This window comes from Desmodus rotundus, chromosome 2 (assembly GCF_022682495.2).
Source record: "Desmodus rotundus isolate HL8 chromosome 2, HLdesRot8A.1, whole genome shotgun sequence".
Taxonomy (NCBI): domain Eukaryota; kingdom Metazoa; phylum Chordata; class Mammalia; order Chiroptera; family Phyllostomidae; genus Desmodus; species Desmodus rotundus.
Genome location: NC_071388.1, coordinates 97,176,937 through 97,202,616, shown reverse-complemented (window position 1 = coordinate 97,202,616; position 25,680 = coordinate 97,176,937). Strand labels below are relative to the sequence as shown.

Genomic DNA, 25,680 nt, shown 5'->3' with positions numbered 1-25,680 from the left:
GTCTGCTACTTCCCTCTCACCCCGGTTCACTCCCATGTGGCACAGAGACCGTGTTTTATTTATTTCTGTATATCACATTGCTTTGTGTAACTGAGAATTCTAGTATTCAAAGATATTTCATGGTGGATTAGCTTTCTTGATAAAATGTTGAAGAACTGTTGTCAAATAGGTGTGTTTCAGGAAAGCAAAAAAGAACATTTACAGCATTTTTCAACTTTATTTTTTACTATAACTCATAATAAGAAATAAATTTTACATCATAACCATCATATGCATATAAACAAATGTATATGTCTCACCAAAACAAAAGTTATGAGTAAAACACAACTTACCCTCTATACGGCTGATGTTTTTGGTTATTTTCTATTCTATTTAATTTTTTTTAAATGCTGGTCATGACCCACTAGCAGATTTCACGACATCTAATGGGTTGTGATCCACAGTGTGAAAAATATTTATTTAAAAAACTATCTTCTGGAAACAAATATGAAAGCAATCAGTAAGTAAAATAAACTAGAAAAAGAAGCTTTAAAATACCAGAGACATATGAAAAGATGCTCAGCATCACTAAGCCATCAGAGAGATGCAAATTAAAACCACAATGAGGTTTAATAGCCATCTCACACCGGTCAGAGTGGCCAACATAAACAAATCAACAAACAAGTGTTGGAGAGGATGCAGAGAAAAGGGAACCCTAGTACATTGTTGGTGGAAATGCAGACTGGTGCAGCCACTGTGGAAAACAATATGGAATTTCCTCAGAAAACTAAAAATGGAACTGCCCTTTGACCCAGAAATTCTGCTGCTGGGATTATACCCTAAGAACCCTGAAATACCAATCCAAAAGAACCTATGCACCCCAGTGTTCATAGCAGCACAATTTACAATAGCCAAATACTGGAAGCAACCTAAGTGACCATCAGCAAATGAGGGGATCAAAAAACTATGGTACATTTACACAATGGAATTCTATGCAGCAGAGAGAAAGAAGGAGCTTATATCCTTTGCAACAGCATGGATGGAACTGGAGAGCATTATGCTAAGTGAAATAAGCCAGGCGGTGAGGGACAAATACCATATGATCTCACCTTTAACTGGAACATAATCAACAGAAGAAAAAAGCAAACAAAATATAACCAGAGACATTGAAATTAAGAACAATCTAACAATAGCCAGAGGGGAGGAGAGAAGGGAAAATGGGTAGAAGGGTTTTTGGGAACTACTATAACGGACACGTGGACAAAACCAAGGGGGAGGGTGGAAGCAGGGGAGGGAGGTGGGTTTGGCTGGGGTGGGGTAGAGAGGTGGGGAGAAAATGCAGACAACTGTAATTGAACAACAATAAAATAATTTAAAAATTGAAAAAAAATAATGGTTACTTACTTGGTTGATGCTAACACAACATTGAGTGGCATCTGTTGAGAGAACGGAAGGAAAGGCCTGGGGAGAAAGGAAAGCAAACACGTGGGACTCCCGCGTTGTGTGCCCTTAGGGCGCTCTTCCAACTTTAACAGCGGTGGGCTCCAGTGTCCCATCAGTACATCAGTAATCCTCAAACTTCTGACATACACAAAATCACTAGGGAGTGCGGAGACTCCTGCTTAACATGCAAATCCCCCAGTGGAGCCAGGAGATTCAGTAGACACCTGGCAGAGCTGATGAATCCGCTCTTCTCACAATCACTCCAGTGTTCTCCCTGGAGCTGGGAAAGGAGGTGAGCTTTGCACAGCACAGCCCATGGGCTTCAGCTGCGCATGGGCTCCCAGAAGCTTCTCAAGTGCCCTGAGGCATTCTGATATTCCCAATGATTTAGTCTTAAAAAGTTCCCCCCAAAAGCCTAGGGATTGAGTATACTATGTTAAGAATTTCACATTTCTCTGAAAACATCAGCATCATAAAATTTCCATGAGGAATTTGCTCATAAATAATAATGTGAATTACAAATTTACTTTCTCAAGGAAGCATATGTAGATATAATACTAATACTATTCTTCAAATTCAGATAAGACCTACAGGGAAATCCTCATCTTATTTTAATTTGATCAGAGGATTATCTCATGAGTATTAATCACAAATGAATCAAAGTAAATCTTTGACCATGATAGTTTTGGTGACATTCACACAGAGAGAGCAAATGTCATCTGTTTGCTCATTGTTAACAATTTTCCCTGCACTATGACTGTTATGCTCTCTCTACTATCTCACTTCACATGATGACTTCATTTTATTCTCAAATATACATTCTTATTTGAAATTAAGTGACAATGAAGTCAGGGAGACATAGTCAGGGAGATGCCAGTTCTGCCACTTGCTAACTTAGCTGACCTTGGGCAATTTATTGCTCCTCTCTTGGTTGCAGCTTCCCTACTGGTAAAGGGGGATACTATATCTATTCTACATTTGTGTTGTAAAAATTAAAATATATATATATTTAAAGCACTTAAAGTGGTGCCTGGCACACTGCCTGCACTTGAAAATGATGGCTGCCATCATCATCATAGAGAGGTTCACTAATGACGTCAGGGCTCATATTCATTAGTGATTACTTTTTACCTTTCAAAATATTTGTAGCGATTCTTTCCAGTAACATCAGGATCTTCATAAACTTTAGACATCTGAAAAGAAGTGTCAGTTCTAAAATGAAGTAGGAAAACATTAATTCAAGTCTAAAATATTTCCAAACATAACTTGTATTTAATGTTCTATGCCTGTGAAATAGGAGATACAAGGGTATTTCAGACTGAGAGCAAAGTCTCCTATGATAGACATCTGACTGACCAACAGCTCGCAACAGATAGAATTACTTTCCCTGAGCCAGGAATCCTGCAGCTGCCAAGAGGAAGTAAAAGTTAAGAAAAGAGTGAATTCTCATAGACACAGAGAACAGACTGCTGACTGTCAGAGGGGAGGGGTGTTCGGGAGCTGGGTGAAAAAGGTGAAGGGATTAAGAAATACAAAGTGGAAGTTACAAAACAGTCACGGGGATGTAAAGTACAGTGTAGGTAATATAGTTAATAATATTATAACTACGTAGGGTGCCAGATGGGCACTGGAAGTCTCAGGGGGAGCTTTGTAAAGTATATGAGTGTCTAACCACTATGATGTGCACCCAAAATGAATACAAAATAATATTGAATATAAACTAATTGAAAAATAAAATTTAAAGTTCTTTTTAAAATAAATAATTTATGAAAAGCAAAACAAGAAAAGAGTCAATTTATAAAAATCCCACAATTTAAAAAATGCCTGCTTTTCATTAATAGCACATGAGAATAACAAAGTTTTAAAAAACAACTGTTGATCTCTTTTAAATGTAACATTTTAAAACACTTACTAGGTATGAACTTGTAAATAAATAATTAAAATAATAAGGAATTCACAAAACATGTCTCTGAAGATGCTTTGGCCACAAGTCTCCAAAACACATTTAGACAGTACCAGAAAATTACACTTCTGATTTCTAAGATGAAGCAAAGAAACAACAAATTCAGTCACCTCCACCTTTGGTGGCAAGTTGTCATTTAATATATATATTCACTCCAACCTTCTGAGAACATCTGTTAACCAATAAACCTATAAGCATTGCTCCTGAATCAAGTTCCTTTGGGTCAAAGGGGTTAAGAGAGAGAGAATATAGGCTCAATTAACCTAGGTAGAGCATCACAATTGTGCATTTTTAAATAAAGCAAAATAAATATTTGTAATAAGAAAAATGCATTCATTAAAAACACGAGTAGCAGCCGAAGCCAGTGGACACTTACACAGCAAGTTGCTGGAGGGCTTCTCTGTGTTTCTCCTCATGCCCCCTCCACTCGCGACTGACACAAGGGGGGACGGGGTCTGCCTTGCTCCAACACAGAGAATGTCTTGGATAATGGATCAGGTTACTGAACATGGTTCGAAACCTGGGAACTTTTCTCTAATGTTAACACAGGGAGGCAGGGAGAAAAGGGACAACATTATACCATCAGATTTTCTAAAGCATTTAACTTATATTGTCAACTTTTTAAAAAGGTACAAAAGAGTGTATATGGCATAGAAAGAAGGGATATTGGTATATTCGTAAAATATCTCTGGAAGAATACTCAAGAAACTAATGACAATGGGTAATTATGGGGATAATTCTAACCCTATAGTGGGTTAGGATTTCCTTCATACTCTATACACTTCTGTACTTCTTTAATGCTTTTAATACAGACATATATTACTTTTCTCATTGAAATAAATTACGTTGTAATTTTATTCAATGTCTTTTATTCATTGGTAATTAATTAATTCTCACATTGGGCCACAAGTATCAAGACACCTTTGTCCCCTAGTAATCATGGCAAAACAATTTCTATAGAATATAAAGTCCAGTGAAGATTTGTTGAGTCAATCTTATCAGTGCCATTAGCCACACTAGGTGGTTTAGGTTCACTAGGCCGCCTTAGTGAATGAAGTAGACCTACCAGTCTGCTTCGACTCAGCAATGCTTGCATATTTGCCTGTGCGTGGTCTTTCTCACTTGACACAATAAACAATGGATCTGCAAAATAAACAATAAGATAGTATAAGGAATAGAACAAATCTAGTCCCGGGCTGAGAACAATGCCAAAGCAATGTAATTTCTTAATTGGAAAACAAATTAGAAAATTTAGATATTGCTTAACTCTGCAACAGCTCATAGTCCTGTTACTCTACCACTATTGAGAGTCTATTAGATGCTAATTCCAAAGTCAGTTTATAAAACTGGAATGCAAAAAAAAGGCCTAACATCTTCTCAAGCACCCTAACTAACACACTTTCATCCATTCTATGAACAAGCCACTATCTGGGTCGAGGAAGCCCAGGAAATAGTCTAAGAGGAAAGAACATGTATATACACACTATGTCCATTTGCAAGTGAAAGAAACAATAAATTTGTGCACTGCCTCCCATATTCAATACACAGGGAAGATACAAACTCTTAACAGAATGTTATCTCTGAATGAGTAACATGGTAAGAAAATGTCATGGTTCTCTGAACATGGTAAGAAAATGTCATTTTCTAATAAGAGATAAATAAGGTCAGCTACCGTGCCCTGGCTGGTGTGGATCAATTGGGTGGAGTGTTGTCCTGCAGCCAAAAGGTTGTGGGTTCGATCCCCACTCTGGGCACATATGGGAGGCAACCAATTGACGTTTCTTTCTCTTTCCCTTCCTCTCTCTCTGAAAGCAATGAAAAAAAAAAAAGCCCTCCAGTGAGGATAAAAAAAAAAAAAAAAAAAGGATCAGCTATCTTAAGAAATCACTCCTTAAGTTTAAAAGTATGTTAATGAGGGGACTAATTTATTTCTCCAAAGTTCAGCGAAAGATTGATATATTGAGAATAGTATTGAATAAAAGGAAATTTCTATTCATACTCTTGTTTTAAGTCACTTAAGGATAATACCACGTCTATCATTGCAATTGTGTTGTTCATCTGCATATCCTCTGAGTCTGAATAATAAATAATAAACCATTCTCCTCTTATTCCCGAAAGGAGTGTTAAGACATGATATCTATAGAAACATTCTTGCCATCTACAAAGGATAATGACACGATATTGCATGATTTGTGACTACCATTCTGCAACATGTCCTACCATTGTGATTGTAATCAGTGCTCAAAAAGCAGTAAAGGGAGCACTGGAGATCTTGATCCCAAGTGTATGTTGTCAGTTTGGCTCAAATAAACTCACAAAAATTCTCAAAAACAAAAAGCAGTAGAAAGGCCTCCGAGATGCCCAAGTAAGACAAGTAACAGCAGTCACCAGGTATCACTTGTTCACTCCTAAACAGTATTAAGTGCTTTATATGCAATATTCTACTTAATCTTCACAAAAACCCAGGGAGGTAGGTACTAGGCCTCCATTTTATAGGTGAGGGAACTGAGACTTCAAGAAGTTAGCAACTTACTCATTGGCAGTTAGGACCTGAACTCCCATCCTTCTGGCTCCCAGGCCTAATATTATCAAAAGCCCATGAATTTTATGAGGGAAATTTTCCCATGGAAATCACGAGACAGCCCCTTAGCCAATTTACCCATATTGTAGAAATAGTTCTAACAAGCTAAGAATGTTGTCACAACCAAGAAATGGTGAAAGCCCAAGACATAATGACTACTTTTAGAGGAAAATGTTACAAATTGCAGATTTTGGAAGGAAAGAAAGGAGAAAGAGCTCGTGATAAATCCAGAATGTATTTTTAAATATTTTTGGAAGCTAGGAAAATATGTATCATATGTTTAAAAGACTTTAATTATCAGGGCAGTACTGTAGCTAATAATCCATCAACAAATGTACAGATTCAAGGAAGTGACAAAGCATAGTGGGCACTTCAAAGGAGGTACATGACACATAGCATTTACAAAAAGAAAAAATACAGTGAAATGCATATTGGTATATAAATGATTAGCAGTTAGGATTTATAAGAGAATGATGTTAATTGTAAAGTATTATACAAATGTAAGGTATCTGAATTTATCTTAATTACTACAGTGACCAGAAAAGTAAAATTACATTTAGTGAGGATGCCCAAGCAACACTACCTAGAGCAGCAAAAGCCTTGAACAGACAATTAACTACATTGAAAGGTCATTGGGTTTGAGGTGTGGGGGCAGAGGGAGGGTGAAAGAGCCTGGAAAGGTGTTCATATTTGTATCACTGACCCCCACACACCCACCCCACCCAGCAACCTGTCTTAATTCTCTCTTCAGTTTTCAGCTAAGATATACACGGGCTCTGCACGACTGATGGTAAGCTTTAGGTTAACAAGTCACACAGAGCGCCACCCCAGTCCCTGTCATAGTAAAAGAAATCCACACACAAGTGGCTTTCTGTCAGAAGGAAGAAGGAAGCATGTATACAGAACAAAGCACGGTTAGAGTTGCCAGATAAAATATAGAAAGCCCAGTTAAATTTGAATTTCAGATAAGCAAAGAATAACTTTTTATATAAATATCGGGTTGGCCAAAAGGTCTGTTTAGTTTTTTCAGTAAAATAAAAGACACATTTTTCATTTTCACCAATAACTTTATTGATTTGGATATTTTGAGAATGTTGGCTGTCTCCCAGGTGGTGTAACGCTGATTGTTCTCAATTAATGTCTCAATTTGATCGCTATCAACTTCATCTGGGCTGCCCCACCACGGAGCATCATCCACGGAGAAATCTTCAGCAGGAAACTTCGCAAACCACTTTGACATGTTCGATCAGTCACAGCACCTTCTCCATGCACTGCACAAATCTTTTCTTGCGTTTCAGTTGCATTTTTACCTTTCTTGAAATAATAAAGCATATTATGCCAAAAATGTTGCTTATTTTCTTCCATCTTCAATATTAAAAGGGCTACACAAAAATTCACCAATTTTGATACATTTTTAAAAATGAATGCTGTTATGACAGCTGTCACAATACAATCTAACAAAATTGTTTTGTATGAAGTTAAAGACACTATTAGAGCCATCATGCAGAAAAAAACAAACTTTTTGGCCAACCCAGTATGTCCCCAATATTGCAAGGGATTAAAAATGTATACCAAAACAGTATTGATTATTTATCTCAAATTCAAATTTCACGACATGTCCTGTATTTTTATTTGCTAAATCTACTAACCCTAATGGGGTGGAAGACCATAAAATCCGAGAAATTGAGCAGGAGAGCAGGGCCCCTTAGTTCTGACCTTCCATGTCCTTGCCATATTATGCTTCCTGACGGTAAGTATCTGTGAGACAGCCTGTTTTACTACAACAATCCAAACTTTTGTATCCCCTATTCTGAGTGGATGTGGAAACTTTTAGCAATGTCTCTGCAAAAATAAGAAGTTATGTTTGGGGACAAAAGAAACAAGGAGCTTAATAAATTCTTTGCATGTCTTTACTCATGGAAAATATCTATCTCCATTCCCAAATTACCTGCGAAACAAACATGGTGATGTGTTTAGAAAATTTACCAGATTTATTTTATAAGATGAAGCCAAACGCACATAAAGAAAACCAATGGCCAGAATATGTAAGTAAACATTACATAGCCCCTATACCAGGAAATGGGTACATATAGGATTCCCATCCAAAGGAGACCCTGGGAATCCCAGAGGAGTTAAGACATGGTTAAAAGTAAAGTAAGGTTCAGGTGAAGAGCCTGGGACTACTGAGGCAAAAGTAATGGTAAACTCAATAATTTAATAAACAACTATAAGGCAACTAGCTTAAGTACCAGCACTGGAACGGGCACTGAGAAGGCAACAAAAAATGTTTAGAACAAGAACTTAAAGAACGCAAGGGACTTAAGGTCCAGTATAAGAGACAGAAATAAAATAGACAACCAGGGCATTAAAATAAATTGGGCCTTTTGAGCCAATAAAGAGGACCTAGTTTATAAGCAATGCTGTAATGGGTAAGTACAAGTTTAAAGAAAAAGAGAAAACTAGAAACAAAGGTGAGATAAACTGGCACTTTACCGAGAATGCCAAATTTGGAGGTGTCCAGAGCCTGGGAGCGGGTAGGTCAGTGTTATTGGGTGTTCTATGCAGTTTGAACTGCGGGAATGTTGCGTGACTCTCCAAGTCTGCAAATTATTGCATACATTTCTGGATACAAAGCTCGCAAGAAGATCAATTAGGGCTGTGCAAATTATCAGGAAAAGAGGGTGGCTAAGAGTTTGGCGGCCTCGAACGGTGCCTGGAGACGCAGAGCGCATTGGCTGTCACCTGCAGGGCTGGGAGCTGCCTTTCGTTTGCTGGTCCCTCGGCCAGGTCCCACCGGCTAAAGGCCCACCTAGCCCTGGAGTCAACAAGTCAGGAGGGAGGTCTGGGGCCACCCTTACCGTACAGGAAATCATAAGCTCGACTGCAGGAGACTTTGTGCACGGCCCCCGATTTCACCTCGCACCGGGTTTTGGACACCTGCGGCTTGACCTGAGGTTCTTGGATGGTCACTACGTGGCTCATCGTGCCGACCCTTCCCCACCGCCAGCAGGGGACTGACTAAGTAGGCCTACTAGGGCTGTGTGCATCGTAGCTATGGTAACCTCGGCTGGAATTCCAGCTGAGGGGCCGGGCAAGCCGCGGTAGGGGCGGGGCTCTCTAAGGGAAGGGGCGGGACTCAAAAGGAAGGGGAGGTGCTGGGGTGGGAGAGAGGAGGGTTAGGGACGAGGAGTTTGCGGTGGACTGGGAGCGAAGAGGGCTGAGAGGAAGGAAAGCGCGGAGAAGGGGCAGGGATGGGGAGGGCAGGGAGCGAGTGGGGAAAGGTCAGTCTCACTTGCCACTACGTTCCCGAGACAGAGCCTCGAGCTTTCAGCCGCCCACCCAGTTCAATGCTGCAGGGGCCAGAGGCTGGGGAAAAGGCTGCTGCTCAAATCCAGCAGCCATTTGCACTCTGTAGTCTCTTTCGGAAATCCTGGGAAATCTCAGACCCTTCTAGAATAGTTGGGTTTTCACTTCGGACATGCCCTTTCCGTGAGGCCTGTGCGAGCTGAGGAATCTAAGCTCCTGAGCGTTGGTCCTTGGCACACCGAGCTCTGGCCCGGGGCAACAGCGTTTAAAGGCCCCGTAATTAACCGCACACTGTTACCACTTACCCCTGGGCTTTAAATCAACTAAAGGTCACGTGGTGTAGGCACTAGCAGTTTATTATGGGAAATGTTTAAACAGGCAAAAGTGAGTCCACTTTTAGTAATGATCCCTTATCTACCTATCATCAAGAATGATATCATCACCTCCCCTCTTTTTGCTTAGTTTAAAACAAATCCCAGACATTATTTTACCCTTAAATTAATCTGCATCTTTATTTTTTAACTTAACCAACAATATCACATCTAATAAAATAATTCTTTCATATCATCTAATACTCACTTCGTATTCAAATTTCCCTGGTTGAGTCCAAGATGTCATGTAATAGTTGGTTTGTTCTGATCAAAAGATTTTTTAAAAAGTCTTCACATTGCATTTTGGTGTGCCTCTTTATTATTCTAGAACAGTGATTCTAATACTTTCAATAATTTTCTTTATTACCTGGGATTCTTTTATGAAAACAACTTTCTCTCATCAATTTGTTGGTTATCCTAAAATACAGGGACCTTAGAGGAAAGACAAAAAATGGTGGGTTCTTTCACTTTAATTACCAGATTTCAGAGAAATGAGTTGGTGCCCTAGCAACCTCCAGGGTTAATCAATAAGGTTTTGTTTGTTTGGTATCATTATGAATGCATGCATTTTTACTTATCTGATGTTTTAACCCATTACGATCATTATTCTTTATGATGCTCAGATTATGCCATTAGCCTGGTGGCACACCTTGGAGTTGGCTTCCTTGTCTTTCTGAAGTGATTCACAGACATTCTTGAATGAGACTCTTAGCTTAGCCTGCTGTTCTTTCCATACATAGGCCTGGTTTTATTTTCTGTACTCCTAAACTTCTTGGGGTTTTTGCAGACCAGCCACATACCTTGTCATCTCCAAACCATTGCTCAAGCTGATACATTTGCCTAAGACACCTTTTCCTATTTATGCCACCCAACTAATAGATATCCTTCAGGACTCAGTGCTAACTTGGCCACCTTTATATAGCTTCCCCAAACCCCCCAGAGCGAGGCTTCATCAGCACCAACAGCACTGACCGCGTGTATTAGTAACTATTTGAAACTCTGCTCTCACAACTGTGAGTTCATGGACAGCACAGTATCTCTGAAGTAACTGGTACATGAAAGCTTAAGAAAATGATTCCTAATGAATAAATCCACCCATTTATTAAACAAATTTACTGTCTAAATGAAACAAGTATTGAAGATTTTAAGATAATTTTTATAGCTCAACGAATGAGGGAGAAAACACAGAAACAAATAAAATACAATGTTTTTGTGGTAATATTGTTACACAACAAGAAAGTGACTAATATACAACCTTTATGAAATTAAGTTCTGTCTTTTACTTTACTAGTGTAGAAGAAACTCTGATATTAGAGAGGGATGCTAGTTAATAATAAAATTTCATTGAAATGAAAGTTATACTTTGCCATGTTGGGAGATGGTTCTCCATGGGTCTCTCGTGTTTGTTTGTCTCATTCTTAAATAAGCAGAGAAACAAAAAGAAAAAAATGGTGGCCAGGGTCACTGTCTTCCTTTGTTCTTTTGTCTGTATAGGAGACAACCCAGGACAACAGCAACAGTGTCTCCCTCTAGAAAAAAGAGCAGGTTTGCTTACAGCCTTAGAAGTCAGGGATAGTGTCCTCCTTTAGGCAAAGGGCAGGCGTTCTTACTGCCCATCATTAAAGATCGGGGCTTCCTAAGCTCCCTGTTCCTTTCTTGTAATGCAACCCAGCGTGTAAGCAGATGTCCTCTAGCCTTCTCCACCGCATGTTGTGGGAATTGGGGTTCAGGGAACTGGTACAAAAATGCTGATATTTTGCTGCTGCTGCTGCTGCAAGTAATAAATTATCTTTTATCCCTGACCCAGCAGTTTGCTTGCTTCTACCAGAACTCATGGAACTGTGGCAGGCAAATAGGAGGGTCAAACTTCAGACCTTTCAGAGTTCTTGGAAGGCTGTAGAGAATGATGTGCAGCACACACTTAACTACAAATACTGGGAAACAGTTGTTTGTTTGCTTGTTTGTTTGTTTTGGTAGAAGCAGAAATGTTAATACTGTACAAAATTACCACTGAACCCGTTGACCAGGCAAGTGAGAATTCAAGCCTTCTAATTCTCCTCTCTCAGCATAGGGTCTCACTCCTTCTCTACCAACCTCAAGCACTGGCCCTTACCATTAGTCATGCCTAGCTAATCCCATGTGTGGAGAATCGGGACACCTGGGATTAGTTAGGCATGAAATAACACAGAATACCTTTATCATGGAGGGTTTTTATAAACTATCTCCTTAGTTGTTGCTTGTTACAGTACCAGGGCTGTCATCCCATCCACAGAATGACTGCATGGTGCCATTCACAGCTAATATCCCCATTCGGTATCATACTATAGCATATTCACTGTACTAAGAAAAAGCCCATTATAGTCAGCATTTCAATTCTTGTTGCCTACTGAATTAGCAATTACAGCAAAAGCAAAGAGCCCCAGAGGCTTAAAATGGTCGAGTATCACTGGTTAAAATCAGACCTGAGGTTTTTACATAGGGCATGTTAAATTAATTAAAAATGTTTTCTCTATTGTGTTATTGTTACTTTCTGTAAGTTCCTTAACTCTAGACATTAATCCCCTGTTGGCTTTACATATTTCAAACATCTTTTACCAGTTTGTCATCTGTTTAACTTTGTCTTTAGTGTTTTTTAAAAGATTAACTAAGGCATATTAAAGGATTTGAGTTTAGTCAAGGAAAATTTGATTCAAGTAGAGCAGCACCAACCTAGAAGTGGTTAGGAACACTTCACAGCAGGAGCTTGGGGAAAGGCTTTTACATAGAAAAGGCAGAGAAAAGAAAGAAAATTAATGATTGGTTACAGCTTAAAGCCTGGTCGGCTGTTTGTGATTGGTTGTCCTCAGCATTTTGAGTTTGTAACCTGGAGGCTTTTATAGGCTTTGATTTTGGTTAGAGCCGCATCAGTCTGACGGCCTCCTTCTTTATTCTGATGTAATTAACTTCATCAATTTTTTTACTTGCAATTTGTGTTTTTGAAATGTTGTCACATAAGTTGTTCCCCACCACTGGGTGTGAAGATAATCTCCTCTACTGTCTTCTGTTAATGTCTTAATTTGACCTTTCACATGTATACCTTTAATGCACCCAGAGCCCTCCTCCTTCTGATGTGATGTTTAATTTTTTCAAGTTTATTTTCTTTTCCCCATTGATTTGTTGAACTGTTATTGTGTGCTATATTTCCAAGTGATGTTGATGTTGCTAGTCCAAGAAACACTGAGTGGCAAGATACTAAACAATGGGTGTGAACACCTAGTTGAAAGAACTGATTATCATAGATAAGGGTGAATTGAGAACATAAGGACAATGTGTTGTATTAAACGTACTAATCCATAGTGAAGTAAAAATCATGCTATTAGAAGTTTTTAGATGACAAAATTGGGATGGTTTTAGTAACTTGGAAAATACACATATATAAACTACTCCCATTCAGCACCACCTGTGGATTCTCTGAGCTAAGTCTCTGAAATACAGAAACAAACCTTGGTTAGGTTATATTGAAAGTTTGATTACCCAACATATCCATCTTCAGGTAGCTATCTGAACAATGCTACAAAGTACTGCTTTAAAAAAATAAGTTCATTTTCTTTCTCCAACAATCCTCTATAGCAAAAAATGCAATTGCTATGTATATACTATTGCAAATAACATAGGCACCAGTTAACTGAATTCAAGAAATATCAAGGAAAGGCATTTTGCAATTTATTAACTAATATACTTGCCCTGATTGAACAATTCATTCTGAAATCAAATCAGGAGAGGGAGAGCTATAAACACCAATTAGCTGTGGATTTAAAGTGTATGGGGTAAGCTATGGGTGGTAGGGAAATTTTTTTCAATACTTGTGGAATTGCACTGTTCAATGTCTTTGCTAGTTATTTTTAACTAGGTCAATGAAAGACAGTGGGGGAGAGGGACAGGAAGGAGAAGGCAGTGTCCCAACCAGAAACACAGATGTCAATGTAAGAAACATTCAAACCTGTAGAGAATTTTTGGTGAGTTTATTTGAGCCAAACTGATGACAATGGCCAGGAAGCAATACCTCAAAGGACTGAGAAATGCTCCAAAGAATAGCAGTTTAGCACCTTATTTTAGACATTAGAATCAAAGGAGGTGCCATAAGGAGTTTACATGAAGTCCACTGGTGATAGATTAGGGAGGCAGGAAAAAGCCAAGTGGGGAAACCTCTGGGATTCGATAAAAGGTAAAATGATAGACACATACTCCTTTTACATATCGTGGGTAAAGGATAGTTAATAATCAATTAACATAATAATAACGAGGGGATATGTGGTCTCAGCTTGTGCCCAAGCGGTTTGGAAAAAGGGACATTACCTTGATGTTCAAAAGGTATGTTATCATAGGTGCAAAAAAGACTATAGACAGGCTTAGTTAAGGTAAAGATCGACCTTTGTTAGGGTAAAATACTGGCCTAGAACATGACTACCCACCCTGAACTGCTTTCAGTTAGTACGTTTTAATTTCAGACCATCCTTTGTGGTTACTTCAGGTCTCTTTAAGTTTGGCAGCTGCCTGGCACCGTCAGACTAATATGTGGCCCCTTTTCTTCCACACAGAACTAACCTGTTATTCTGAAAGGGGAGCCTGCTTTCAATAGTGGGTTCTCTTGTTTAGCGTGGACAAGTCTTTTCACTTTCTAGAGCCTTAGTTTTCAACACTCATGATAGCTGGAGGGCTTGAGGTACTCAGCTATCTATTCTCAGCCTTTATTAATTACAAATTCTTTGCGCCCTTTAATCCCGGCTCCCTGCAACAGCGCGCAGCGGATGCCCTTCTGGAGCCTTCATTCAGCCTCTGCTGCGCAGGCGCCCTCTTCACCCTTCCTCTCCCACGCCCGTCAGTCTGAGAGAGGCAGGACTTCCTGTACTTTCTAGACCGGCTGCCGGAACTGACTACGGGAAGTGACTGCCGGCGACTCGGCTTTTGCGGAGGCTGGAGAAGTTGAGGTTGCCTGTAGTGGTTACCCTTTTCAGCTTACAAGATGCCGGGTCTGGCGGCGGCGAGCCCTGCCCCTTCTGACACTCAGGAGAAGAAGCCGCTGAAACCCTGCTGCGCCTGCCCGGAGACTAAGAAGGCGCGCGATGCGTGGTCAGTGCGCAGCCTGGGCGGGGGCGGCAGGCGGGCCCCGAGCCTGTTTCCGGTGCCTTTTTCCCCCCTAGACCCCCCCCCCTCCATCGGGCGGGTCTTGACCCTCGCTCTGCTGAGCGGCGCTGATTGGGGTTATTTGGACCCAGCAGGCTTGGCTGTGTTGTTGACTGAGCGCGCAGCTCTGGCGGGAAACGGATGAAGGGATGGGAGAGGGGATACCTTTGGTCAGAAGATATAGAAATGGATAAATTTGCTACTTGATTTAAAGAAGCTTTAAGTTAATGGAGGCATATACCAGTAATTGCTATACCATGTGGTGTGGACTATTATAGAAGAAGTAGCAAGACCAAAGAGTAAACATTCTGTAATTTTTACAGAAAATTTAGAATAATGCCTCCGAAAATTTAGACGTAGTAGAACACAGGATACATTTCTTACAGTACTAAGGTCTTCCCCTCCTCTTCCCTCCCCTCCTTAGGTAGATAATTTAACAATTGACAGTGACAGGTGACATTGTAGTATTCAGAATAGTACATCCAGATTACCATCAATCTATAAAAGCTTTTGTTTTTCATTTTATACAGCCTCTATAGTGGAACAAATCTCATTAGAAGGAATTTAAGTGGCATCATGAGGTTAATAAGAATTGTAGAAGCTTAGTGCTTTTTATTAATACTTAGTACTTTGCAAATAATGTTGTGGAGGGAGAATTGAAACTGAGAGTTCAAAACAAGTCACCCGAAGATATGCTTCTATAATTTGCAGATTGTTTTGAGCTAAAGGCAACTCTAGCCGTGGGCCCAAGAGAATCTTCTGCCCCTCCCCTTAAGTACCTAGAAGAACTTGAATTAGGGGCCTTGCCTGTGAGAGATTATTAGAAATAAGACATTAGAATTTTTAAGTATACATTTTTAAGTATATTTACTAAGCATCTGCTTTTTGAAATCCTGCAATGACCTTTTGAAGCCCCAAGGCACCTTACCTCACCCCTAGCTCAGGATATCTTATACATCCTTGTTCCTTTTCTGTCTCTGAACCTGTCCTGCATGTGGAATCTCAGACTCTCTTATGTATGCAGGGTTCCCACATATAAGTATGTATTAAATTTGGTTATTTTCTCTTGCTAATGTCTCAAGCCTATTTGATTATTAGATCAGCCAACAAGAACCTTGAGGGTAGGGGAAAGTTTTTCCTTCTCCACAAAAGATACTGAAGTTGTTTCCACAGTAAAAGTACGTGCTTATTGAACCTTCAGATAGTGTGATGTCATGATTAAGAGACTGGGATCCAGAGTCCGTGTTTGAATCCTGGTCCATTGACTTGAACAAATTATCTGAAGTATCTGCCTCATCTCTCTGTAAAACGGGCCTCTGCTTCCAGGATTACTGCAAGGGTTAATGATATCAGCCACATCAGGAGCGTAGCGCAGAGTTTACAGCGTTGAGTAGATGATCAAGGAATGCTAGCCGTACCTTCACGAGGAGTCTACCATCCCAGACAGTCACTCTCATTTTCAGGCAGCCCTTAAGCATTTTTTAAAATCCTCACCAAGGATATATTTATTGCTTTTAGAGAGAGAGCAAGGTAGAGAGAGAGAGATCTGTCAGACCCACAACCTAGGTCTGTGCCCTGACTGGGCATCAAACCTGCAAACTTTTGGTGTGTATGGATGACACTCCAACCAAGTGAGCCACCCGACCAGGATTTAGATGGAAGGAGAACCTACCTGTCTTTAAATTACTTTTGTATCAGTTGCCTTAGGCCACTGTGGCTTCTCCCCAAATATCTATAGTCAGGAGTTAATTTTTACGTATAATTGCATTTGGCTTAACATGATTCTTTGCTAAAATTACATTTTCAGGCCCTAGAAATAAGCTGTGTGGTCCTAGTCTTTACTTTGTGAATCTTACAAATGGAAAGTTCTTTGATCATCATGAGGGGGTCTCATCAGGGTACCCTTGGCTGCCAGTTCTTTTTTGCTGTTTATATTATTGGATGTTTTTTGATTAAAAGTAGGTTTATTTAGGTGTATTTTCTTTTTTTTAATTTTTCAATAAGTTTTTTAAAAGATTTTATTTATTTTTAGGTAGAAGGGAAGGGAAGGAGAAAGAGAGGGAGAGAAACATCAATGTGTGATATAAGTGTATGTGATATCTCAGTGTGTGGTAAACATCGTGAACCCCCAATTGGGGACCTGGCCTGCAACCCAGGCATGTGCCCTGACAGGGAATAGAACCTGTGACCCTTTGGTTCACAGGCCAGCACTCAGTCCACTGAGCCACACCAGCCGGGGCTAGGTGTATTTTCATATAGGGCAGAATCAAAAATTTCTCTGTGACAGCAGGCAAAAAATTCAGTTCTTCTCTCTGTGCTTTATTTAATGTAAATATTTTATTCAGTCAGTTTATTTCATTTAGAGCAGTACTATTCCTTGGATGTGGACTAGAGGCAATAGTTGATATGCATACTTATTACTTCTAACCAGACCCTCCCCCCCAATACTAGTTATCTGTGAAACATCTTTATGAGCATGAAAGTATCACAAGAGAAAAAAAATCCATTTGGCATAATAGCATTTTTTTTAACTCCAGCTACATTTTATCAGACCTGTGTTCTGCCTCATTCCCCATCATCATTATGCATGCTTATTTACTACTAGTGTGTTTAATGCCTACTTTGTTGGATAACGATTACATTTTGTTTTGTAGCATCATTGAGAAAGGGGAAGAACACTGTGGACACCTAATTGAGGCCCACAAGGAGTGCATGAGAGCCCTGGGATTTAAGATATGAAATGGTGAGCATGGTACTCTCTGATTGGGAAGGTAATACATAGGCTCATTGCTTCAAATTTCTCTGTTTCTTTATAGATTTAGCAGTCTTTGAGCAACATTCTGTCTGAAAGGTAGTTCACCTGCTTAATCCATGCTGCATTATCACTGAAAAATAACTTTACAGTTGCTAATGTAGGGAGTAAGTGATGCCAATAAACTGAGAGGTATTCAGTGGATTTGGGAAGAGGGGAATTGAGCTCTCAAGAAAGGGCTTGACAAAAAACCTTTAGAGTTATGTTAAAGTCGGAAGTAATCATGGCTTCGGATGTTCATAATATTCAGTTGTGCAACTTAAAGAAACTAATAGGAAAACATTCTCTATTCCTTATTTCTAACATTGTGGGTCTTTAGTAAGTGCTTTTAAACAAGGAGTGGTAACACATGGAAGCATTGCTTTCTGCAAAACAAAAATGGAATTTTTGCTATTTCTTTTTTTGTTCTTGTTTTTTTATTTATTTAATTAATTTATTTTTTGAGAGAGGGGAAAGGACGGAGGAAGAGTGGGAGAGAAACATCAATGTGTGGCTGCCTTTCACGTGCCCCCACCAGGGACTAGGCCCCGCAACCCAGGCATGTGCCCTGACTGGGAATCAAATGAGCAACCCTTTGGTTCGCAGGCCAGCACTCGATCCACTGAGCCACACCAGCCAACGCTGCCATTTCTTTCTTGTATTATACTTTATTCTAATAAAGTCCTAATAATTAAAACATCAGACCATTTTTGGAAACACCTTGAATCTAAATATTAATGCTGAAAGGAACCTTAATAAGTGATTTTCTTTTGTTTGGAAGCTCTTCCTTCAGATACCAACTTGATTCACTCCCTCACTTCATTCAGGTCCCTTTTTAAATCCCTCCTTATCAGAAAGGCTTTCCCTCAACATGCCATCTAAAATAACATCCCTTTCCCATCACTCCCCAATAGAACTTTCTGTGATAACGAAAATGTTCTGTACTTGGACATTCCAGTATGGTATCCTCCAGCCTTAAGTGGCTTTTGAGATCTTAAAATGTGAGTAGTAAAACTGAGAAACTGTATTTTTAGTTTATTTAATTTTAATAGCCACCACATCTGGCTAGTGGCTACTTTATTCTTAACACCATTGCCTGCACATTTTTAAGTATATTTTATTGATTGTGCTATTACAGTTGTCCCAATTTTTTTTCCCCCTTTGCCCCTCTCCACCCAGTACCCCACTTCCCTCCATCAAACCCCCCTCTTAGTTCATGTCCATGGGTCATGCATGTAAGTCCTTTGGCTTCTTCATTTCCTATACTGTTCTTAACCTCCCCCTGTCTATTTTGTACCTACCAATTATGCTTCTTAATCCCTGTACCTTTTCCCCCATTCTCCTCCATCCCCTCCCCACTGCTAACCCTCCATGTGATCTCCATTTGTATGATTCTGTTCCTGTTCTAGTTGTTTGCCTAGTTTGCTTTTGTTTTCGTTTTTGTTTTTTTAGATTCAGTTAATGATAGTTGTGAGTTTGTTGTCATTTTACTGTTCATAGTTTGATCTTCTTTTTCTTAAATAAGTGCATTTACATTTCATGTAATAAGGGCTTGGTGATGATGAAGTCCTTTAGCTTTACCTTGTTTGGGAAGCACTTTATCTGCCCTTCATTCTAAATGATAGATTTGCTGAATAGAGTAATCTAGGTTGTAGGTCCTTGCTTTTTATCACTTTGAATACTTCTTTCTAGTCCCTTCTTGCCTGCAAAGTTTCTTTTGAGAAATCAGCTGATAGTGTTGTGGGAACTCCTTTATAGGTAACTCTCTTCTTTTCTCTTGCTTTTAAGAGTCTCTCTTTATCTTTAACCTTTGGCATTTTAATTTTGATGTGTCTTGGTGTGGCCTTCTTTGGGTCCAGCTTGTTTAGGACTCTCTGGGCATCCTGGACTTGTATGTCTTTTCCTTCACCAAATTTGGGAAGTTTTGTTTCATTATTTTTTCAAATAAGTTTTCAATTTCTTGCTGTTCCTCTTTTCCTTCTGGCATCCCTATGATTCAATGTTGGCACATTTGGAGATGTCCCAGAGTCTTCTTATTCTCTCCTTGTTTTTTTGAATTCTTATTTCTTCATTCTGTATGGTTGACTGTTTATTTCTTCCTTATGTTCCAGTTCGTTGATTTGAACCCCAGCTTCCTTCCTTTCAGTGTTGGTTCCCTGTGGATTTTTCTTTATTTCAGTTGGTGTAGCCTTAATTTCTTCCCTTATGCGTTTGCTGTACTCAGTGATTTCTCTGAGTATCCTGATCACTGGTTTTTTTAACTCTGCACCTGATAGGTTGGCTATCTCCATTTCATATCGTTCTTTTTCTGGGGGCTTGATCTGTTCTTTCATTTGGGCCATATTTCTTTGACTCTACAATTTGGCAGGCTCCCTGTGTTTGTTTCTGTGTATTAGGTAGAGCCGCTTTGACTCCCTGTCTTGGTGTATTTGTTATGTTGTAAGGGGCAAATCCTTAGATATTTGCCAGGGTGTAACAACCCACTTTGTGGCGCTGTATGTAGGGGAGGGGTCAGAGAGGGAACAAGGCCACTTGCTCAACTCTCGCCCCGTTTTCAGTCACTTCCCCCCACTTTCATATGTGACTGGTGCCCTTTTAGCTGCTGCTTTGGTGCTAAATCCCAGCGTGGGTGGTTTTGTATTCATTTTAGGGCCATGTGGGTCCTTTAAATGGATTCTCTGAGAGACTGGCAATTTCTTCTGCCACCCCAACCGCCACTGGTTTTTACAGCCAGAAGTCAAGAGGCCTTATTTCCCAGCACTGGAACCCTGGGCTCTGTGGTCTGGCCGGGGGCTGGGATCACTCCCTCCCCAGGTGTCCCTCCTAGTTTTTATCCACCACCTGTGAATGTGGGACCACCCATTCCACCATATGCCGCCACTGCCACTGCCTCTGCCTCACCTAGTCCTTTCCACCCCTGGTCTCCATCTCCGCCCCTCCTGCCCATCTGGATGAATATTTCTTCTTTAAATCCTTAGTTTTCAGACTTCCATAAGTTTGATTTTCTGGCAGTTCTGGCTGTTTTTAGTTTTGAACTTAGTTGTGATCCTTCTTATGGTTTTGTGAGGAGGCAAGCATGTCTATCTATGCCCCCATCTTGGCCGGAAGTGCATAGTATATATTTATTTCTCATCTGCTTTGTTTTACTCCAACTGGAATGTAATCTCTGAGAGAGTTGGAATCTTCTGTTTCACTCCCTGTCATATTCTCAGGACCTATAGCATTTGTTGTTCCTGGCACAATAGTAGGTGTTCGTTAGAGGATTGTTAAATAAATGAATAAATAAGTGAGGACACTAAGTCCTGTAAGTATGAAGTGATTCCTAAGGTGGATTAGCAGAATCAGAACCGGAACCTGTCTCCAGGCAGATTCCTGCTTTGTGCCCCACCCCACCCTCAGGTCCCGTCATCCACATCACACCACCACCTTTAACTTAATCATAGCTGAGAGATAATGCCAAAGCCACACACAATGTAACAGTAATAGAGAGCCTGGCTTCTTTCCCTTTCACCTTCCTGCCTCTTTGGAATTTCACATATGGCCAATGTACCTCCTGAGCTGTAAAGAAGGAGGGGTAAGGACCTTGTCGTGAGCTGATAAGGGGTATTACTCTGTAGTGGAAAACAGTCTAGGCCGAAAGTCCTCGTGCTTAATTTTGGTTCTCCTGATGTCTAACTTAGTATGTGTTTTATTTCAGCTACATCTAATGTTCATCAAGACATTAATCCTCTCTGGACCTGACTTTTTTTATTTATATAAAGAGAACCATAATAAGTTTTATGATTTAAATATAGTATATCTACTCTGTATACATGAGCTACTTAAGTGGCTTTTAGGTTAGATGGTCATGTAAAGAAATCTCATGGTGAATCACTTTGTAAAATAAGTAAATATGGGTGGGAGGCCGTGTTCTTAAAAAGAGTAAATGTACCTATTGATTATTTTTAAATAACCCTCAACACTTGTACATGGTTTTCTTGTTGTTAGTATATGAAGACCCAGGGGAGACCCCTGAGACTAAAAATAGACCTCTCTAAGTGGAGGTCAGGGAAAGACCAAAGAAAGAGGCTGGCCACTCCAATCTGGTAATTAATGGAGTTTATTAAGGGAAATGTACATACGAGGGGCCTGTCTTGGGCAGCTGCAAGATGAAATAGATCCCTGTACCCCTTGACAGAGGTCAGAAAATTATGCAGGGTAAAGGGGGGGCATAGTCACAGGTACTAGTATGTGAATGCTACCAGGTACGGGAAATTTCATGCTTGTCCAGTTCAGAACAACAACCTGTTCCAGAAACCAGCCCATCACAGGAGGCAAGGAAGGGGTGCTGGTTTATATCAGAATGAGCGTCAGTTTGGATCAGTCTGTAGGGGGGTTTGGAGAAAGCAAACTGTTCTGGCCCAGAACCGAGGGACAGATAGCGGTCATGTCTCTCCTCCAACTAGTTCATGATCTGACTCTCTTCCTAATCAGTTATGTAAGCTGTTGGCTAGGGCCAAGCCCGTCTTGATGAAACGGGTGATTGTTTAAAATGCTCATTTTAGGAGCACCAAAAGCTTCTCGTAGACTTCATGTGGATAACAAAGGTAGTACAATTGTTGTAAGTAGCATATATTCACAAGGATCAGAAGATACAGTTCTCCTATGTTTTTAGGACAGAGTTGGAGTGATTCCTGTGTTCTTCATTTGTGTAAGAAAATACAAGAGTTTGGGACTTAGGAGACCTGATGTTGAAACAATTGTTACTCTTGGGCAACTCCTTAACTTTCTGAACTTTCATTTCCTTATCTGTAAAGCAAAGATAATAATACATGACCAAACTACTTCATAGTCATTGTGATGATTAAATGATATACATATGAATGGGCTTTTTAAACTGTCAAATAGAAACCAGAAAGGAATATCTCATATATTGGGAGTTGTGGATAGGAGACATTTAGTTGAGGTCTGTTGTTAAATCTATAAGCTAGTAATGTATTTTTGAATTCTGGTTAGAAGAACAATCTGAATCCACATAGGAACAGGTGGAAGAGGAACAGGTGTCCTCTTTCCCCAACCCTCATGGGGAAATGGAGGAACAGTGAATCAGAAGACTTGCTGAAGTTCATTGGATAGATGGTGGAATTAAAACTAGAGTCTATGTCTTTTGTGTTCCCCACATCACAGGCACTTTACTCTTTACCCCTTGCTCCTAATGAGGTCTTACTGCCAACATATTCATTTTTAGGATTGTGCATCGTCTTAATCTCTAACCCTAAAACTTTATAATGAACGCTAATTAGAAAGGCCTATTGTTGAAACACATTGGTATATAACTTAGTAACCAGGTCATTGGCTGTAGGGTCAAATCCAACACTACACTGTTATAAGATAAACTTAACTAAATTGATATCTCTCTGACTGTTAGATCACATTTTTCTGAGGATAGCTTCAAAGGAAAAATATTTTACAAACTTAGGTCTTCCCAGTAATGATTATGAAAGTTTCATAATTCAAAAGCCTTTGTAGATAGTAGTGTTATTTTCTAAATAATTGTACATTGAAATCAGCAGGTTGGGACTTAACATAAAAGTAGGCTACATTTAGCCAGAGGTGTACCTTATAGTCACCTGAGGAATATTTTCCAAAATTCACAAGCCTGGGCCCCAAACTGTACCTCTTGACTCAGAAACTCCTAGATACTTTCAAATGTTGAAATGGCTTAGGCTGAAGGAATAATTCTAAATATATTATCTAAAGATTTAATAGTAGCAAAGGTAGAGACTTGAAAACTACTTCGAAGGATAATTAGGTGTGTGATGGTGGTGATTCTAAATACTTTCTTCTGTTCGTGACTGCGTCTTTTACTGAAAGAGAAACTAGAGGAACCTAGAAGCTGCTCAAAAATGTAAGGAGAAAATGGCAGCTAGTATCTTTCTGCCTTTAGGATTCAGAAGGAACCTGGAGAACTCAGTTTGGGGGCTAAAATCATTGAAAGAAATTAGAGAACTAGCACTTAGCGTTGATGATACTCAGTATTTATTAAATTTAACTAAACTTAATAGTAGGTTAAAATACGCTGATTACACACATACACACAAGCAACTGATTATGTATGAAAATATCCTGAGAAAATCCAGAGGAAGGGTTATTTCTGCTATTCAAACATTTATTCATTCAATAGATATTTATTGCTTAAGACCCTAAAAAATGCCAAGGTGAGGACAGGATCTCTCCTGTCAAGGGCTTTACACCCAGAAATATAACCAAGAAGTTTGCGGCAGAGGCTTTCATGTGTATATGTGATACACAGTCGGTAGCACAAGAGGTACCAGTGTTTTTACTATAGACTTCTATCTCCTGAAATGTTGAGTGGCTTCATTGTTGGTTGTCTTTTCTGCTCAGACCTTTTCCTTAAATGTATTTTTTCTTTGAACTTTTTAGAAAACAGAGTTTAGATGTTTTATTGTTTTTCAGGCTTATCTTTTCTAAACCAAATACAGAGAATAGTTAGATGAGGGAAGCACTTGAAGAGTTGGCTAGCCCAAATTACTTACTTTTTAAGCACTGTTCTATGTCTTCTGGGGTAGGGACTGGGGGTGGGGTTGAGGATGGTTGTGGAGATGGGTGGGAGCTGTCTGACGAGAAGCCTGGTACTGCCTGACTAGACCAGCAACCCTGTTCTCTGCTACTCTCCCTTTTTGATCTTCACAAATGGATTTCAAAAGGGTTACCTTTATTTTGCCCATGGGATAAATGAGTAACTTTCCACAGAAAGTCTTTTTATACAGAGCTGACCTTCTGCCTTTTACTTCCTGCATCTTTGCCAAACATATTTGAATCAGTAAGGAGGGGTTTGAAAATTCCTATTGAGTACTTCCTTAAAAATAAACTGCCTTAGCTTTTTTGGGAAGATATTTTTGAGAAAATAAATACATAGTTTTACTTCAACAAAGACTTCTAAAGATTAAACAGTGCAATGGATTGAAGAGTTTCAGTGAGGTTTCTAGTTCCACAAAATTAGAATTTTAAAATGTGAATCTTTTATTTCATGACTGAGTTAGAAAAATTGTGGCAGGTAGTGTTCGGCTGAGGTACTCATTTCTAGTGGCCTTTATTTCCTAACTCCATAGGTCTGGCATGATGTTTGAAATCTGACTTTCTAAAATAAATCTTTTTCTGTAGGTGGTCTGCTCTCTGTGAATGAATAATTCCTGAAGAATGAAGATGATTTAATAATTTGGGAGTTCTTTAATGAACTGTGATAAATGGAAAAAGTATCTATAATTAAAAAAAAGGAAATTGCATGGTCAAATATCTTTAGGTGTGTTTCTTGCGTTCCTCACATCCTTACACAGCACTTAATTATTTTTTTTCTCTTAAAGGTTATAAAATAAACACATCTTATAATATAAATTTCCTATGTTTCCTATGTGTCATTTTGGGAACTCTGGGTATTTGTTGTAATGGAGTAGGTCAGAGCAGAGGTCCCCGGAAAATAGAGGAGACCCCAGACAAACAGGGGAACCCCCTTCAAAGCAAAAAGGCAGGGGCACAGGAAGGCTGCCAAGGTGCAGATTAAAAATAACACAATGCACACCTTCTACAAGGTAGGGGAGAGGGTGGTGGACAATGGTACTCACACGGGAGAAAGCACATTGCATAACAAAGGCAGAATAAAACAGCCCTTTCCTTCCTAAAAAGAGTGTTCTCTGAAGGAGGCTGCTACCAGGGGCAAACTGTAAGCAAAGACAGTGTGACTATGAGAACATGCGCAAGCAGTCACTCATGGCATAGCTTTGGGGGTGGGGGGTGGAAAGCTCATTCAGCGCCTGCGTGAGCTGTGGGGGCTAGATGCCCAAACCATGTGCACTTGTGTGTGGTTGTATGTGGGAAACTTTTGCCCTGACTAAAAACGGCAGCCGAAAGAGGGTCAAAGACACTGGGGAGCTGACAAAAATGGTACAGTGACACACTAGGAAAAGCTGGACACTCCCACTGGCTTCCTGTGCACATGGGGGTTTGGGAGGGCCCTTTGAAAGCAAAGGCACAGAAAAGCTGTTGATGTGTGCTTGGTATGGAGAAGCCCCTCTTTCAGTACTGG

The 25,680-nt window shown here is 39.8% G+C and overlaps 2 protein-coding genes across 4 annotated transcripts in view; one reads left to right on the top strand and one right to left on the bottom strand.

The window, feature by feature from the left end:
- The window catches only part of CFAP91 (cilia and flagella associated protein 91), a 74,255-nt gene extending 65,222 nt beyond the window's left edge, over positions 1–9,033 (bottom strand). The window contains exons 1-5 of one of the 2 annotated variants that reach the window (XM_024578035.4): positions 8,825–9,033; positions 4,452–4,528; positions 3,762–3,919; positions 2,554–2,634; positions 1,384–1,440 (exon numbers count right to left, since the gene is read on the bottom strand). In XM_024578035.4, coding sequence (XP_024433803.2) covers positions 1,384–1,440; positions 2,554–2,634; positions 3,762–3,919; positions 4,452–4,528; positions 8,825–8,948 — 497 coding nt within the window. In that variant the 5' untranslated portion in view covers positions 8,949–9,033. Of the gene's footprint in view, positions 1–1,383; positions 1,441–2,553; positions 2,635–3,761; positions 3,920–4,451; positions 4,529–8,824 lie in introns of those variants that run through there. The other variant, XM_045185968.3, reaches the window with a different exon arrangement.
- Positions 9,034–14,524: 5,491 nt separating this feature from the next.
- On the top strand, positions 14,525–24,893 carry COX17 (cytochrome c oxidase copper chaperone COX17). Of its 2 annotated transcripts, none has more exons than XM_053918411.2 (3): positions 14,525–14,752; positions 17,461–17,577; positions 24,762–24,893. In XM_053918411.2, exons 1-2 carry the CDS (start codon positions 14,646–14,648, stop codon positions 17,543–17,545), a joined length of 192 nt encoding a protein of 63 aa, XP_053774386.1. In that variant the 5' UTR covers positions 14,525–14,645; the 3' UTR covers positions 17,546–17,577; positions 24,762–24,893. The 2 variants fall into 2 exon arrangements, with proteins under 2 accessions (XP_053774386.1, XP_024433912.1); XM_024578144.4 differs by having other exon boundaries at positions 14,527–14,752; positions 17,461–17,549.
- Positions 24,894–25,680: the final 787 nt, after the last annotated feature.